Source organism: Trichechus manatus, unplaced genomic scaffold (assembly GCF_000243295.1).
Source record: "Trichechus manatus latirostris isolate Lorelei unplaced genomic scaffold, TriManLat1.0 scaffold00131, whole genome shotgun sequence".
Taxonomy (NCBI): Eukaryota; Metazoa; Chordata; class Mammalia; order Sirenia; family Trichechidae; genus Trichechus; species Trichechus manatus.
Window position 1 is genome coordinate 7,891,446 of NW_004444067.1, and position 17,255 is coordinate 7,908,700.

The 17,255-nt window shown below is 37.8% G+C and overlaps 1 protein-coding gene across 1 annotated transcript in view; it reads left to right on the plus strand.

Moving 5' to 3' along the window:
* The first annotated feature begins 249 nt into the window (after positions 1-249).
* The window catches only part of LOC101348966 (uncharacterized), a 41,329-nt gene continuing 24,323 nt past the window's right edge, over positions 250-17,255 (plus strand). Inside the window, exons 1-5 of the mRNA XM_023739308.1 lie at positions 250-345; positions 6,378-6,474; positions 7,606-7,811; positions 11,617-11,743; positions 12,409-12,504. Of these exons, the coding sequence (XP_023595076.1) occupies positions 7,797-7,811; positions 11,617-11,743; positions 12,409-12,504 (238 nt within the window). The 5' untranslated portion in view covers positions 250-345; positions 6,378-6,474; positions 7,606-7,796. The remainder of the gene's footprint in view (positions 346-6,377; positions 6,475-7,605; positions 7,812-11,616; positions 11,744-12,408; positions 12,505-17,255) is intronic.

The window sequence follows — 17,255 nt, forward strand, 5'->3', positions numbered from 1 at the left end:
TTCTTCCTCGGCGCCTCTGGGTGGTTTCCAACCGCCAACCTTTCGGTTGGTAGACGATTGCTTAACCGTTTAAGCAACTCAGGGACTCCTTTTAATCTTAAGAGTTTATATTTCTTACGTATTCGTGTTCACAGACTCACATTTTGTGCAGCTGCGCGGCTCTGAGGCATCCTCAGCGTCTCTAGGCGACCAACGCTTCCGGGAGGCAGGGACCCCGACGTGGCGCGCAGCACTCTGGGAAATGGGGTTTGAGCGGCACCTTGCTCTCGCGCAGGCGCAGTCGCGCGGCCACCGAAGCTTTCGGATTGAGGTTTCTTACTCTTTGTCTTTTGCTGCCGCTGAGGGGTGAGTGTGAGGAGGGTGTTGGGGGTCGGGGGTGGGAGGGTGTGTGTGCGCGGGCCCCCGCCCCACCCGGCGCGCTCTAGTCCGCGCGGCGCCGCCGGGATCTGACTAGGCCGCAGCTGGGGCTGGGCGGGCGGGGAGTTTGTTGAGGGGGCCATTTTTTTTTGAGCTTTGTGATTCAAGGCCTGTGGGAGTTGGTGTTTAGGAAGACAGAAACGTTCGCAGCTTGTCAGTGATGGGGGGAGGGGCCATGGGGACCGACGGGTCCTGGCTGGGCGCCTCTGGGGCGATTTGGGGGACTGAGGTGCAGCGTTGTGGTGGGGCTGCAGGGGTCCGGATGGAGGCTGGGGCCCGTGATTGGATGGGCCTGTGGAATGATGCTAGGAGTCGGAATCGACTCAACGGCCACGAGTTTGTGGTGTGATGATTTATTTAGGGTGTTTCGGAATCCCTTGGGTCAGTGATCGGGGCTCTGAGGGTCGGAAGTGGAGGAGTCGGTGAGTAGTGTGCTGAGGAGAGTGCTTGGGGGCCGAGTGAGTGAGGACGGGTGTGTGTGCTAGCGTGGGAAGGCCCTCAAGCCCCTTCGGGTGTCCTCACTCATTACTGCCTTGTTTGGCCCCTGGGTTTTTATGTTCTTTGGATGTTTCCTTTCAGGTTGATTTTTAAAAGGTGATGCTGCCTCCATGGCGCAGTGGTTAAGAGCTCGGCTGCTAACCAAAAGGTCAGCAGTTCGAATCTACCAGGCGTTCCTTGGAAACCCTATGGGGCAGTTCTACTCTGTCCTGTAGGGTCACTATGAGTCGGAATCGACTCGACGGCAACGGGTTTGATTTTGGGTTTTGTGCCCATGGGATACAGCCATCCTCGGATGTCTTTGTCTCGGACTCCACTTCAGGACAGATTGAAGTGAAGGACCCATGGCTGAACAGAAACAGTTTATTGTGTAAGTGTCTGTGTATACGGTGGTGTAATGCAGTGGGAATGGTGACTTGATTGCTGGGACTCTGTTCTCCCTTCTCCAACCTCGCTTCATCCAGCACAGTCCTGCTTTTATGTGTAGAGTTTTTTTAAAGCACCTCTCTGCTTAAAATCAACAACAACAAAACTTTGATAGTAGCTGTTGTGGGAGAGAGATCATTAGCTCGGAAGTCCTTATTTCTGATTTTGATTTCAGCTCTACCACTTACTTTGGGCTATCCTCTGCCAATTCTGGGTTTTACATCTGCCTTTATCAGATTTTTCATCTGAAAATGAGGGAGTGGAAAGAAATGATCTTTTTTTTCCTTACTCAGATGCTTTTTGTTGTCATTAAAAAAAAATACTTTATTTTACTTAATTATGTAATTTGTGCACATGGTACCAAACTCAAAAGATAAAGTGGGTATATTATGAAAAATAAATGTGTTGTCTCTTGTCTCTCCGCCTCCTTAGAGGCAACCACTGGAATCAGATGCTTATTTGTCCTTCCATATATAAGCTCATACGTATACATTTATTTTTTTCTCATGCAAATGGTAGCATACTGTACATTCCATTCAGCATTGTGCTTTTTTCACTTAACGTTGTAAGTTGACAACCACGTAGTATTTATCCGCCCCTCATTGTTAGGTAACCCATTGCCTTGAGTCGATTCTGACTCCTAGTGACCCTGTAGGACAGACTAGAACTGCCCCGCAGGATTTCCAAGGCTGTAAATCTTTACTGAAGTAGACTGCCACATCTTTCTCCCACAGAGCAGCTGGTGGGTTCCAACCACCGAACCTTTCAGTTAGCAGCTGAGCGCTTAACCACTGCGCCACCAGTGCTCTTCATTCTTAATATTAAAAAAAAAAAAACCTGTTGCCGCCAGTCTGTTCTGACCCATACAGACCCAATAGAACAGAGTAGAACTGGCCCATAGAGTTTCCAAGGAGCTGCTGGTGGATTGGAACTGCTGACCTTTTGGTTAGCTGTAGTGGTTAACCACTGTACCACTAGGGCTTCATTCTTAGTATAGGCTGTAGGAATTCCATTCTGTGGATGTGCCATGATTTATCACATCCCTTACTGATGGGTATTGAAGCTGTTTGTAGTTATTTGCTATTATAAATAATTTTTTGCCATTACTTCAAACAAACTCCTTATCTTTAGCAGTGATTTGATTCCTAATCTATCTGTTTTGACAACACTGTAATAGAGTTTACTTTGTTTCAGCCGTGTGATGCTAAACTAAAACTTTAAGTTCTGCTTGCCTGTTGTTTCCTTGGGTTAAGGACTTGTAAATAATTTTAAATAATATTTATCACTTTTCCTTCTATGATAAAATATGTTCTTTGGAGTCAATTTGGAGCATCTTGATAATCTCATCAAGAGGTCATAGTAAATGTTAAAATTTTGGTACATTTCTTCAGTCAATAAATGTATGGATTTTTTAATACATTTTAAACCAAAATAAAACCTGTTGCTGTTGAGTCGATTCAGACTTATAGTGACCACATAGGACAGGATGGAACTGCCCCATAGGGTTTCTAAGGCTGTAATCTTTACAGAAGCAGACTGCCACATCTTCCCTGGGGCTGGTGGGTTTGAACTGCTTACCTTTCAGTCAGCAGCTGAGCGCTTAACAAGTGCGCCACCAGGGTTCCTTTTATACATTTTACCTATTTATATTTCCTTTGAAGAAACAAAATAGGAAATATACTTTATACACTACTTAAAGTCTTTACAATATATCATAAACGTCTTTCCTTAACTTGTAATATTTGTGCAAAGTGTGGAGTTTAAATTCTGGGGAGCCTTTTCAAGTGTCCTCTGAGAATCTCTTTCTCTTGTATTTATTCTATGTCTACCTGGGTGCCATCAGTTCTGTACAGGGAACTATATTGCTCCTGTACTGGGAATAAAAACAGGGACACCAAAGGCCTTTGCCTAGCACCCCCTCTGGTATTGGAGAAGGGTATGATCACAGCTTCTGGAGAGGACTTGTGGATCCAGTGGCCCAGATAGACCACTTCCTGACTCTGTCATAGATGTTGAGCAAGTTGCTGAGCCTCTCTGTACTTTATTGCTTCTTCTGTCATGGGTTGTTGGATGAGTTAAAAAAGGTAATATGGTGTATAAAACATTATCTGGCACACAATAAGTGTAAGTAAATGTTATTGTTTACTTTTTCCTTGAAATTCCCATTGAACTTTTTGAAGAGTGGAACTACTCGGTAGTAATGATGGTAGCCCCTTCCTTCTGAAGATAAATGTGAGAACTGGTAAAGGGAGAACTGCAGTATAGGAAACTGCCAGGGTGAAAAAAAACAGTTAAAATGTGCAGAAGTCTACAGTGAAGGGCTTAGTCTTCCATTTACTGAGAGGATATGCTGCAACCAATTGTAGAGAGTTAGTTCAAGGGGTAATTTCTCCTTCCAGGGTCAACTTTAGAACGTGTTTGTTTAAATTGGAAAAGTAAAATTGTGTCTAGAATTTGCATTGTTCTGAGTAACAAACTTAAGTATCATCAGAAATATTTTACGATTACTATACTGACGGCCTGTCACACCAGTTGACCTAAAATTTTCAACCGTGCATATTCTTTGTAATAAATCTACATCACTTCTACATAAACCCCTCTACTCATGTATACCACACAAAAGCCAAACCTGTTGCCATTGAGTCGATTCCGACTCATATCGGCCCTATAGGACAGAGTAGAACTGCCCCATAGGGTTTCCAAGGAGTGACTGGTGGATTCTAACTGCTGACCTTTTTCGTTAGCAGCAGTAGCTCTTAACCACTGCACCACTCATTTATATTCTCACTGAAATCCATCTAAACTTCACCAAGTAGTCTTTAAAAAGTTTATAAAAGAAAATTTAAAATCACATTGTAAAGTTTGGTTATCTCCTTAAGGAAATGGTTTGAATTGTAAACATAATTTTATTCTTTCCAATGTAAGAATTTTTATTACGTGAAAATGAAATGAAGTGAAAGCCTACTGAGAAAGAAATGATGCATTTGTTCTAAGTATGTTTTCCTGGTTTGTTTGCCTTTTAAGTTGTTTAAAGGTGTGTGTGTCTCTGTGTGTGTGTTTATGATTATTTTCTTTTAACCGCAAGGAAGTTTTATGTTTTTTAATGGTTAAATTTGTCAACTCATTTTTTATTTCATGGCCTTTGTCTTTTGTGTCGTGTTCAGGGAAATCTCAACCCAAATTTTACAAATATATTCACCTGTATTTTCTTCATGCATTAATGTGGTTTACATTGTTTTTCATTCTAATCCATCTAGAAGTAGTTTGTTGAAATGTATGAGATAGGTAACTAGCTTTATTTTTTTTCATATGTTAATCACTTATCCCATTCATTAAGCAATCCAGTTTTACGGTTTTAAAATGCTACATTTATCACATGCTAAATTCTAACACACCCTTGGGATTTTGCCCTGGTGGTGAAGTGGTTAAGAGCTCAGGCTGAATCCACCTGCAGCTCCTTGGAAACCCAATGGGGCAGTTATACTTAGTCCTGTAGACTCAAAGGCACACAACAACTTAGGACTTAGTTTGAACTGTTACACTTTACTCATCTGTATATCTTTTCTGGAGCCAGCGTCATGTTCTTCTTTTTTTAATTATGGTAAATATGTAGTTAATAAAACGTTTGCTATTTCAACAATCTTAACATGTACAGTTCAGTGACATTAAATATCTTCATGTTGTTCAACCATCACCATTCCCGAGTTTTTTCATCACCCCTAACAGAAGCTCAACGATGCCTAAGTGTTGTGTCCTCCTTTCCCCACCTTCCCACCTACCCCTTCATGCTCTTTTATTTTAATTTTACAACTTATGTTAGTATTTTATTGTGACAGTTCACACTCATTACTTTGCGTTTCCGGAAATGTCCTAGTTGTTCCTGAATGTTTTTTCTTCCAAATGAACTTCAGAATTACTTGTTAAAGAAAAAAAAAAAGAGAGATTATCACTGGAATTGGCTTAAATATATAGCTCATTTTGGTCCAAATTATCTTTGCAATATGAAACCTTCTTATCTCAGGACAAGACCAAATTATACATTTACTTAAGTCTGTTTTTATAATCCTCACTGGTGTTTTTAGTTTCTATCATATGAGTCTTGCATATTTCTTATCAAGTATATGTATATATTTCGTATATTCTTCTATGAGTAGAATTTTATTTTCTTTTTACTGTTTTACATAAGAAAGCTGTTGATAATATAGAAAATCGTTTTACCTGGAAAGATGTTCATAGTGGGAAAAAACAGAAACAGTTTTTAAATGTGACCATATGCTTCAGTTTTTGTTGAAAGTGTCAGAATAGTTTCCACCATCTCTTAAGAATGGTTATCTGTGGTGTAGTAGCGTCATAGGTAATAATAGTTACTTCTTATTTAGCTTGTATGCTTTTTTACATTTTACCATCATATTTTTACATTTGTAATAATAATTATGGCTTATATTTATTTAATGATTACTGTATGCCAGCTACTGTTATAAAGTGCATATATTATCACAATTTAAGGTAAAAAGGAATAATTTATTGCATAACTGGGAGAAACCTCAGTATGCATTTCTGAGTTGGCGATGAAGTTTAAATCACAGAGATGCATGAAAGGAAAGGACCTGGAGTCTTAAGTGCTGCTTTTTAGTATGATAAAGGGGTGAGGCAGGCTGTACTTCATTTGTGTTTCTGTGGTAATAATATGACTGTTTGCATGGAAATAAGAGCTAATTCTAGGATTTGTGTGTGTGTGTGTGAAATAACATGATTTTGATGGTAAATGCCATGAACACAGCAGGAAAGAGAAAGAACATTCCAATTCTGCTGCTTAATAGCTGTGCAGTCATGGGCACACTCAGTCACTCTAAGTCTCAGTTTTCTGTCTGTAAAATGGAGATTATAATGTTAAATCTGTTATAGGTCATCTGTGAATATTAAATTGTAAGCTGCTTAGTATGTTGCCATGCATATAGAAAGCATTCAGATGTAAGCTATTATTGTTATTACAAAGCACTGTGTTTATCATATTCCTTTTAAAATCTCATTCTCAGAATTCAACTTTGAGGTCCACTTTATCCTTACCATTTTAGCAAGTAAAGAAATGAAGGCTCAGAAGACAAGAAGAGAGGAAAAAAAGCAATAATATATGTAAGAATGACAGTAAATATCAAGTGTATTGAATTCATAAATTAAAAGATTCTTTGGATTTTTAAAAAACACAGATTTGAGCTCTAAACTGCTTATAAGAGAAATAGAAAAATACGGAAATTTTAGTTTGTGTCTCTAAGTCTTAAGGTGTGTCTCTTATAGGCAGCATATAGACGGATCGTGTTTTTTTATCCATTTGCCAGTCTCTGTCTCTTTATTGGTGCATTTAGTCCATTTACATTCAGCGTTAATTATTGGTAGGTATGAGTTTAGTGCTGTCATTTTGATGTCCTTTTTTTTATGTTGTTGACAGTTTCCTTGTTCCACTTAATTTTCTGTGCAGAGTTGTTTTTCTTTATTTTTTTCATCTTTTTCATTGTTGTTAATTTTGTATTTGCTGAGTCTTTTTTGTTTTTTATTTCGATAATACTGAAATTTTAAATGTAATTGGATGGAAGATGGTATACCAGGGAAATACTAACCAAAAGAATGCTGATGTTGCCATCTATATCTAAGATAAAATAGGTTTTCAGGCAAAAAGCATTATTTAGAGATGAATGATTAAAAACAAAAATCCAGAAATATGTAAGCACTGTGCATCCAACAACATAGCCTTAAATCAACCATCAACAGAATTACAAGGAAAAATTGACCAGTCTATAATCATATTGAGAGATTTTAACACATCTCTTTTAGAAATTGATAGAATTGGCAGACAAAATTAGGAGAGATATAGAATAATATACTAGGAAATTAAGGCTCAGAAAGATATAGTGTCTTTGTTTTTGCCCAAAGTCACAGAGCTGGTAAAAGGGAAAAGTTTGATTGAAAATCAGATCTGCTTTAATACAAAATCTCATGAGCTTTCCAAAATTCCATCTGCCTAAAATTAAGTTGTGTTTATTTCTAATATTTCTGTATCTGTTTTCATAGCCATAGACTCCTACTTTGTAGTTAAGGATTCTGGGATCTTCTATACTATATCCAGTTTCTGTCTCTGCTAGCCCTTTTTCAGTTATATAGAAAGCCACACTCTGGACTTAGATGATCATAAATCCCTAGTTCCTATCAAGAAAGAAATGATTTTAGGCACAATGTGAATGTACCAGCTAAAATGCATTTTTCCCTAAGTCCACAGATCCTGGTTCCCCAGAAATAAGCCTGCTTATGTGAAATAAGAAAGGAGGTCCTGGAACTAAGAATTTATTCTCATTGTAGAAGACCTAGCCAAGACCTCACCCCAGAGCTTTGAGGTAGAGGCAGAAGAGACACAGGAGAGATCAGTCTCAGACTGGCTAACCATCTCATGTGGGCAACAGAAAATGACCATGTTACAGGTGAGTTGATTTCTTATTCTTTATTTTCCAATGTATTAGAGGAAGCGTAAGTTTTATAGTAATAAAGAGAAGTATAAATATTTAAAAATCAAGATTAGGGAAAAATATTCTCAGAATAGAGTATCAGGATTGGGACAAACTTGGAGCAGTATATATCAACTATAGGACCTTTTGAAGTTTTTAAGATTGAAATCTTTATGTCTTAATATCCTGCAAAATTATTAAATTTGACCCGCAAACTTGGATATGAAATTTTTGGCAGTTATGATAAAGAATTATGAGCATTTATGAACTGTGTTATTCAAAGGAAAAAGCAAACTAATTCCTCATAGGAAGTAAATATTTCTTGATCATTAGGCATTGATTTTTTTTTTCCTTGATGGTCTTTGAATAAATGATATAGTGGGTAATATCCTCAAGAGAAACAGTGGAATAAATACATGGGTTTTATGGCCATTTCTCATAGTAGTCCTCAGAGTGTGAGCCAAAGGTATAATGCTAAAGTAAAGCTTAGTGATCATAATTACTTTCTTTACATTTTTAATTGTAAAGAACAATTTATATGCAGAAAAGTGTATAAAAGTACAGCTTAATGAAGTATTATCAAGTGAATACACTTGAAATCACCACTGAGTTCAAGAAATATAATATTCCCAGCCCAAATGAAGCTCTTCATGTGCCCTTCTGAGAAAGGTAACGAGGATCCTGACTTTTTTGTAACTTCTTCCTTTCTTTTCTTTGTAATTTTATCCCAGAGTATGTATTCCAAAACACTAGTTTAATTTGTGAGTTCTTTTGGATTTTCTCTATATGCATTCAGGCCATCTGTGAATAAAGATAGTTTTGCAGCTTCCTTTTCAATATTGATACTTTTTTCCTTGCCTTTTTTGGTACTTGCTGGGACATCCGGGAGAATGTGTAATAGAAGTGTTATTAGGAAATGTCTTGTTCTGTACCTGCACCATCCAGTGTGGTAATCACTAGCCACGTGTGGCTGTTTAAATTTAAGCAAATAAAATGAAATAAAAATTAAAATATCAGTTCTTTAGTTGCACTAGTCACCTTTCCAGTGCTCAGTAGACACTTGTCGCTAATGACTACTATATTGAGCTGTGCAGACATAGAACCTTTCAGTCATCACAGAAAGTTCTGTTGGACAGTGATACTTTAGTCCTGAAGGGGTAAGTAGTCGGTATTTCAGTATTAAGCATGATGTTAGCTACAGATTTTTTAAATAGATTATCAGATTACATTCCCTTCTGTTACTAGTTTGTTGATTGTATTTTACAATGAGCAGATGTTCATCAGATGCCTTTTCTGCATCTGTTTTGTTGATCATACGGTTTTTCTCTTTTATTCTGTTAATATGATTAGTTATATTACTTTTTGAATGTTAAACCAACCTTGTGCTACTGGAGGAAAGCTCATTTGGTCGTGCCGTGATAGCTTTTTATACGCGACATGATTCAGTTTGCTAATACTTTGGTAGGTGTTTTGATTCTGTGCTGTGAGAGTTATTTGCCTGTAGTTTTCTTGTGATTTCTTTGTCAGATTTGGGATCAGGCATCTACTGGCCTTATAACATGAATTGTGAATTGTTTCCTTTTTCTCTATTCTTTGAAAGAGTTTGTATAAGATCATTTTATTTTTTTTTTAAATGTTTGGAAGAATTCATCACTGAAGCCATCTAGGGTCCTGAGTTATTTTAGAGGAAAGGTTTTAAATTGTGGTATTAATTTATTTAACAGTTACAGGTCTGTTCAGATTTTCTATTTAATTTTGTGTCAATGTCTTAGTTACCCAGTGCTACTATAACAAAAATACCACAAGTGGATGGCTTTAACAAAGAGAAATTTATTCTCTCACAGTGGGGCTAGAAGTTCAAATTCAGGGCGCCAGCTCTAGGGGAAGGCTTTCTGTCTTGTCGGCTCTGGGGGAAAGTCCTTGTCATCAATCTTACCCTGGTCGAGGAGCTTCTCAGCGCAGGAACCCCAGGTCCAAAGGATGCGCTATGCTCCCGGTGCTTCTTTCTTGGTGGTATGAGGTCCCCATGTCTCTCTGCTTGTTTCTTTCTTGTGTATCTCAGAAGAGATTGATTTAACAAAACCTAATCTAGTAGATTGAGTCCTGCCTCATTAACATCATAGAGGTAGGATTTGCAACACATAGGAAGATCACATCAGATGACAAAACGGTGGACAGTCACACAATACTGGGAATCATGGCCTGGCCAACTTAACATACATGTTTTGGGGACACAGTTCAATCCATAATAGTCAGTTTGAATACGTTGTTTTTAAAGGAATATATCTGTTTGATCTAAGTTGGCATAAATTTATTCATAATACTATCTTTTTTTACAGCTTTATTGAGGTATAATTTACATACCATAAGATCCACCTATTTTAAATGTATAATTGAATGATTTTTTAGTACATTTAGAGTTGAGCAACTGGCAACACGATCCGGTTTTAGAAAATTTCCATCACTCAAAAAAAAATCCCTTGACATTTGCAGTCAGTTCCCATTCCCATCCACAGCGTGGGGCAACCACTGATCTGCTTAATCTCTATACAGCTTTGCCTTTTACCGAAGTTTCGTGTGAATGGATTTATACATAAGTAATCTTTTGCATCTGTCATCTGTTATTTAGCATGTTTTTGAGGTTCGTCCATGTTTTAATCTATACACAGATTCCCAAAGTCTCCTGAGATAATAAGAAAACACACACATACATCTTTAACAAATGCAGACTACTATTGGTAAATATGAAATCTGACCCTAAAAAGAAAACTGTAGACTTTGAGAGGAGTCAGTGATGGTAAACACAGATCAGTAGAAACTATCCATTTTGAACAACAGAGAGAACAAAATTTGAAAATGAACATAGCTTTAGGAACCTGTAGGACAATACCAAAGTGTGTAACATTTGTGTCATGGGAATCTCAGAAAGAGAAAAGGGTCTTTAGGACATAAGGAAAAATGATCCACCATGTTGATTCAAGTCCAGTTGCCTTTCTAAAACCTAAAGTTGGTTATGTCACCACCCTTCTTATAAAACTTCACATGACTATTGGCAACAAGAAACAAGACAGTATAAACTGTTAGCCACAATCTGCTTTGCCATCCATTTTGGCCCTTAAATTAATCACTGTCCCCCACACACCCTCTTCTTCCATCCGACTAAACTCTTTGCACCTTTTCAACCCTAGCAGTGTTTTGGTCCTGTTATGAACTGCTGCCTGCTAGGATGCCTTTGCATTTTCTGTTGTTGCTGGTGTTTTTGAAAATATTACTAGTCTCCTAAAACTCAATTCAAGCTTTATCTCTTTTGTAGACTCATTTAAAAGTCTCAGATAGGATTATACTCTCCTTGCTTGTTATCCACATTGTGCCCTCTCTTCGTTTTAGTTTTTGCTGTTATAACACCTTATTTTATTTATATGTGTACATGTTTGCATCCCACTCTGAGACTAAGCAGTTTTTGAGGATTTCGTTTTATTTATCTTTCTGTTGCTACCACCTCTTCCAGTGTCTGACATATATGATGTTTAGTAAGTATTTTGTTGGTGGCTCAGAGGATTTAAAGTCTCCTATTCCAACTCTCATATGCTATGTAAATGGAGGTATGGAAGAATACACAATGTCGTTTTCTCCCACAAGGTATAATGCAAAGGTAGGAACGCAGTGGGTATTCAATACATCTTGCTATGATGACAGTAATGTGCCCAAGCTCTGATACTTCTTTCCCACATCATGTGAAATTGATAACTACTTCTAATTTACTTGGATTGTGTTCTTACAGGAGTCATTGTCATTTGAAGATTTATCTGTGGACTTCACCCAGAAGGAATGGCAGCTGCTGGACCCCTCTCAGAAGGACTTATACAAGGATGTCATGTTGGAGAACTATAGCAGCCTAGTATCATTGGGTAAGAAAAGCTGCCCAGAGTACCTCAGATTGTGCTCAATAAATTGCCTTTTCTCTTGTCAGTTGCTGAGAGTTCTGAAATATTTAACTATTTGGGACTTAAATTTAGGAGATCAAAGTATCTTGGATTGTGACACCAGAGAAAATATTTGGATTTTATCTTCTGATAATGAAGTCACAACTTCATTGTTCAGTGTCTGAAACTAAGTAGTAGTAGTAGCAGCAGCAGAGCACCACCGAACACATACAACTTATGTATGCCACATGGTGTACACATACTGACTCATTTAATCATTACAGCAATTCTCTATGGCAGGTACTATTATTATCCTTTTTTCCTAATTAGGAGATTGAGAGAAAGAGAAGTAACTTTCCAAAGGACTGACAGCTAGTAAATGAAACAGCCTGTGTTTGAACCCAGACAGTCTGACTCCAGAGCCTCTGATGTGCTTAGTGGTTTTGGACTTGAATTATAGAAGTCAAAGATTCTTAGTCCCTGCTAACTACCAGGGAGACTGTTATGGTATCTTTGAAAATTATTCACTGTGCTGAGATACAAATGGGTAACTTCACTGGGCCAATTCTGAGGCTAAACCTTGCTCATTCTTCAGAGGCTTTAAAGCCCAAACAGTTGGGTCCAAGTCCTTTGTGATTTTCCCTGAATAGGATATGAAGTTATGAAACCAGATGTGATCTTCAAGTTGGAACAAGGAGAAGAGCCATGGATAGTAGATGGAGAAATTGCAAGTTCAGACTCTCCAGGTGAGTGGATGAGAACCAGGCAGTTAGGAAAAGGTACAAGTTCAATTTCAGTTGATCATTGATGGGTTGGGATCTTTAAATTGATGGGTTGGGATCTTTAAATATTCACCAATACAACCTCCAGATTTACAATGTAGTGACAATGATTACATTTTTCATGTTGTGCTACGATTATTGCTGTCCTTTACCAAAATATTCCACCTTCATTAACATAAACTCAATGCCCCCCAAACTAAAACTCCCTTTCTTCCTCTTTCCCACCCTGATAACCATTAATAATCTTTGGTTTCTATATGTTTGCTTATTTTACGTAAGTGAGACCATACAGTATTTGTCCTTTTGTAACTGACTTATTTTGTTCAGGATAATGTTTTCAAGGTTCATCCATGTTGTGGCATACATATATCACAACTTCCTTTCTCTATGGTTGTATGATAATTCCATTATAGGTATGTACCACATTTTGTTTATCTGTTCATCTATTGATGGCTATTTAAGTTGTTTCCACCTTTTGGTTATTGTGAATAGTGCTGCAGTGGACATTGGTGGACAGGTTTCAGTTTGTGTTCCCGTCTTCATTTCTTCCGGCTATATACTGGGTCATATGGTAGTTTTATGCTCAAGTTTTTGAGGAACTGCCAAACTGTTTTCCACAGTGGCTGCACCGTTTTACATTCCCATCAACAGTGAATGAAGGTTCCAGTTTCTTCACAGCCTTGCCAACACCTTTTGTTTTCTGTTTTTTTTTTTTTTTGAGGTGATATCTCATTGAGCTTTTGTTATCATTTCTGACAGCCTATCATTCAATGCTGGGTCCCACAACCTCCCCCCTAAAGTTTCTCCTAAGAATTTTATGGTTTTAGTTTTTACATTTAGGTCCTTGATCAATTTTGAATTGGTTTTTGTGTGTGGTGTGAGGCATGGATCCTGATTAATTCTTCTGCATGTGGAAATCCAATTTACCCAGCACCATTTATTGAAAAGACTCTTCTTTGCCATTGAATGGACTTGGCACCCCTGTTGAAAAGCAGTTGACCATAGTTGTATGGATTTATTTCTGGACTTTCAATTTTATCCCATTGGTCTATATGTCTATTATTGTACCAGTACCTGGTTATTTTAATTACTATAGCTTTATAGTATGTTTTGAAGTCCAGATTCTTCAAGATTGCTTTAGGTATTCAAGGTCCCTTGCCCTTCCATGTAAATTTGAAGATGGGCTTTTCCATTTCTGCAAAGAAGGCTGTTGGCATTTTTATGGGAATTGCATTGAATTTATAGATTGCTTTGGGTTGTGTTGACATCCTAACTATATTAAGCTTTCCAATCTGTGACCACAGAATGTCCTTAACTTCCTTTTTTAAATTAGATTGTGCTGTGCTTTTTCTATAGGTTAGATACCATGGAGTACATTAAATAATCTCTTTCATTCTTTCTTACTGATCTGAGTATTATTTTTAATTTTTTTGCCCTTTGGAAATACCTTTTTTAAAGCCTTCCTTCCTTAATTGCCACTTAAAACGAGGCCCATAATGTCTCATTGCTGAGTTTCTCAAATTGCTGGTTAGATCCAGATTCTAATCTTTTAAAAGATGTTTTAAACGATACCACCATATTTGATTTTCTGAAACATCCAACACTACTGTGACCAGTTAAGCCAGCTACTCCTTATTCTGTGTGACATTGACTTCCCTCAGTTTTCTTCAAAAGCAGGCCCTGAGACACATCTTTGAGTACTAGGATTTTTGCGGTGTGTGATCCCCACAGGTGTAGAGAGAATGAGGAAGTGAAACTGGGAAAGGAATAATGTCAGTGAAGGGTGTGTTGATGGGTGGGCTGCTGCTGTGAGCATTGGGAGTTCACTTCTGCTGGGTACCTTCTGAGGGACTGTGGAACGTACTTCAGACTTGACTCTGAGGGACAAGGAAGCCATAATATTCACCTGCCACCTCCTGCTGGTTGATGTTGCACCTGGGGTTATTAAGTCCTCAGAACTTCCTGCATCCCCTGTACACAGACCAAGAAAGGTCTCAGCTAGAGAGATACAGGTGCTGAAGTAGAGAGCCATTTGTGTGTACAGGATCTATTCACCAAAGCCGAAGGTGTCTTCTGTATGGAAATGAGGCATAGGTGAAGCGAAGATAGCATGTGCTACAGATTTGTAGTTTCTTCTTTCAAGAACCTTTACAATCTGACACTCTCTTCCCTGTTCAGTTATTTCTTTTTTGCCCCCTAAATTCATGATCAACATCTAAATGTTTCCTAGTGTTTTCATACATGTAATAGTCTTCTGTACATCTGAACCTTTGCTTATACTGTACTTTTCTTATCTAGAAACTCTTAATCCTTTCTGCATGCACCCAGTTTTCACTGCTTTCATAGTTATGGAAGGTTCCTTGAATACTCCAAGCTAAACTTTTCTCACCTTTTTCTGAAGTCTTGTCCCAGACCTGATCACAGTATATGTAATACTTTTTAGTTGGTTGGGTCTTGAGACTTGTTTACATATATAGACATGAGGGCTTATAATTTAATATTTTCAGTTATGGAATATATATTATACATTCAGTAAATATCTCTTCACAAGCATTGTTTTAATACAGATGGCTTTAGCCAGGATGTGCAGCAGATTAACAGGATTTTTCCCCCAACTACAGGCATTATGGATCTGTTACCAGAAAGTGCTTCAGTAGAAATGGTATATGTGTAGTTTTTATGTTTGGTATAGTGGGACTGGTATTTTTAATTTGATAAACCTTTTCTGGTGATTTTTATGTGCCCCACATAGGAGGCTCACTGCTTTCATGACTACTAAAAAGGATTTTAAAGTAAGAGGTCTAGAAAATACCTTCCCAAATCATAGAACTTAGTTGAGAAGATTAAGTATTTAAACATTGAGCATATGTTTTATTGCAAGGCAGTGCAAACTTAGCTGTCAGAATTATGCAAACGGGCTGCATTGGGGGTCCCCAAGACCACACCCATGTTCAGAGATTCACTGGAAAGACTCACAAAACTCAGCATATAGTTGTACTCACAGCTAAAATGTATGACAGTGATGTAGTAGGGATCGTAAGGGTAAAGACAAGGCAGAGCTGGAGGAATCCATGTGCAGGCTTCCTTATGCTTGTTTCCTCCTGTGAGGGTCCCATAGAGCGTATTCTTTCCCCCAGCAAAAAAGTCCAGCAACATGTGTGTGATGTTTCTGCTCTGAGAAGCCCACTAGTCACTTGGCTCCCAAGATTTTTTATTAGGGGATGGTCATAGGCACATTCTGCCTAGCACATACCAAAAGCCCAGACTCCCAGAAGGAAAGCAGATGTTCAGCATAGATCATATTGTCTGCGTAAACGTACTAGACACAGTGAGCAAGCCTTATCAGCTAAGGAATGGTGGGAACATTTCCAAAATCAAGTTTCCAGACACCAGCCAAGGGCCAGCGTTGCCAGCAGGCATTTCTGAAGAGAGCAATCTCAGGCTAGCCGTTGACACAAACTGCACAGACTGCTCTTGCAATTCAGAGAAAATTAAATTTTTGTTTTTCTATTTTTCAGACACTGTGCTGGTTGCTATGGTTACAGAAGTGAACATTAGAGATATAGTCATGCCCTTATAGTTCTTCCTTCCTAGTGGAAGGTTAACAAAATGAGCAAGTTAGCAAATAACCAAGATAAAATCCAGATCACGTTAAGATGCTATTAATTAGGAGATTTGATACAGAGTAAAATGAGGAAGCCAGCCCTAGACAAAGAATGTGCAGTGAGCAAGCTATATGAAGACTTAGGGGAAAGCTTCCCAACAGGAATGGCAGATATGAAGGCCTGAAGTCAAGAAAAGGCTTCATGATTTTAAGGAACAAAAAGGAAGCTCATGTGGCTAGACATTAGTGTTCCAGGAGAGATCGAAAGAACTAGATCATATATCAAATTGTAGGCAATAGAAAGGAGTTTGGATTTATTCAGATACTTTTAAATAAAAGTAAAATTATTTGATTTACATCTTTAAAAGTTCAGTTTGTCTACTGAGTGGAGGATTTAACTGAAACAGGAAAACCAGTTAGAAGAATATTTCATTGAGATGATGTGGTGCAATAGACCACAGCAGAGAAAGCAGTGGAGAGAGTTGAAAGGATTTGATTTATACCAAAAATGACCCACTATAAAGCACTCCTATTTTCCTAATGGTAAAAGATTAAACAAAATTTTGGAAATGTAGATGAAATTTTCAAATATGTACTTTGTTTAGTAGTGTGGTATTGAAAGTAACGTAAAATCGTAAGTTTAATTTATAAATGCTCTTTTTCCTACTCTCACATTCCCTAAAACCATTTTTTTCAAATTCTTCATATACGTCTCAAATTATATTTATAATGGAGTCTTGATTTTAATTTCCAAATGTTTTTCTCCCTCAGTCTTCCCCAACTCAATAATTAACACCATAATCTGCTGAATTGCTGAAACACCAAAGCTAGCAATCATTTTTTGATTCTTTCCTTTACCTTATTTCCCGCACATCAAATCCATCAGCAGATCTTGTTGATTTTACCTTCAAAATATCATATATTGCCAACCATGAGTTGTGAGTTTTCCCCAAACTTACTGCCCTCGACTGACATTTAAATCCTTAAAAAACTTCCACATTATTGATTCTCTTTCACACAAGTCTATGACTTCACAACAAAACTTCATAGCATAGATTGTTATTAAAACACAAGGCTTTTAAAGAACACTTAAAATAATAACGTAAGTGGT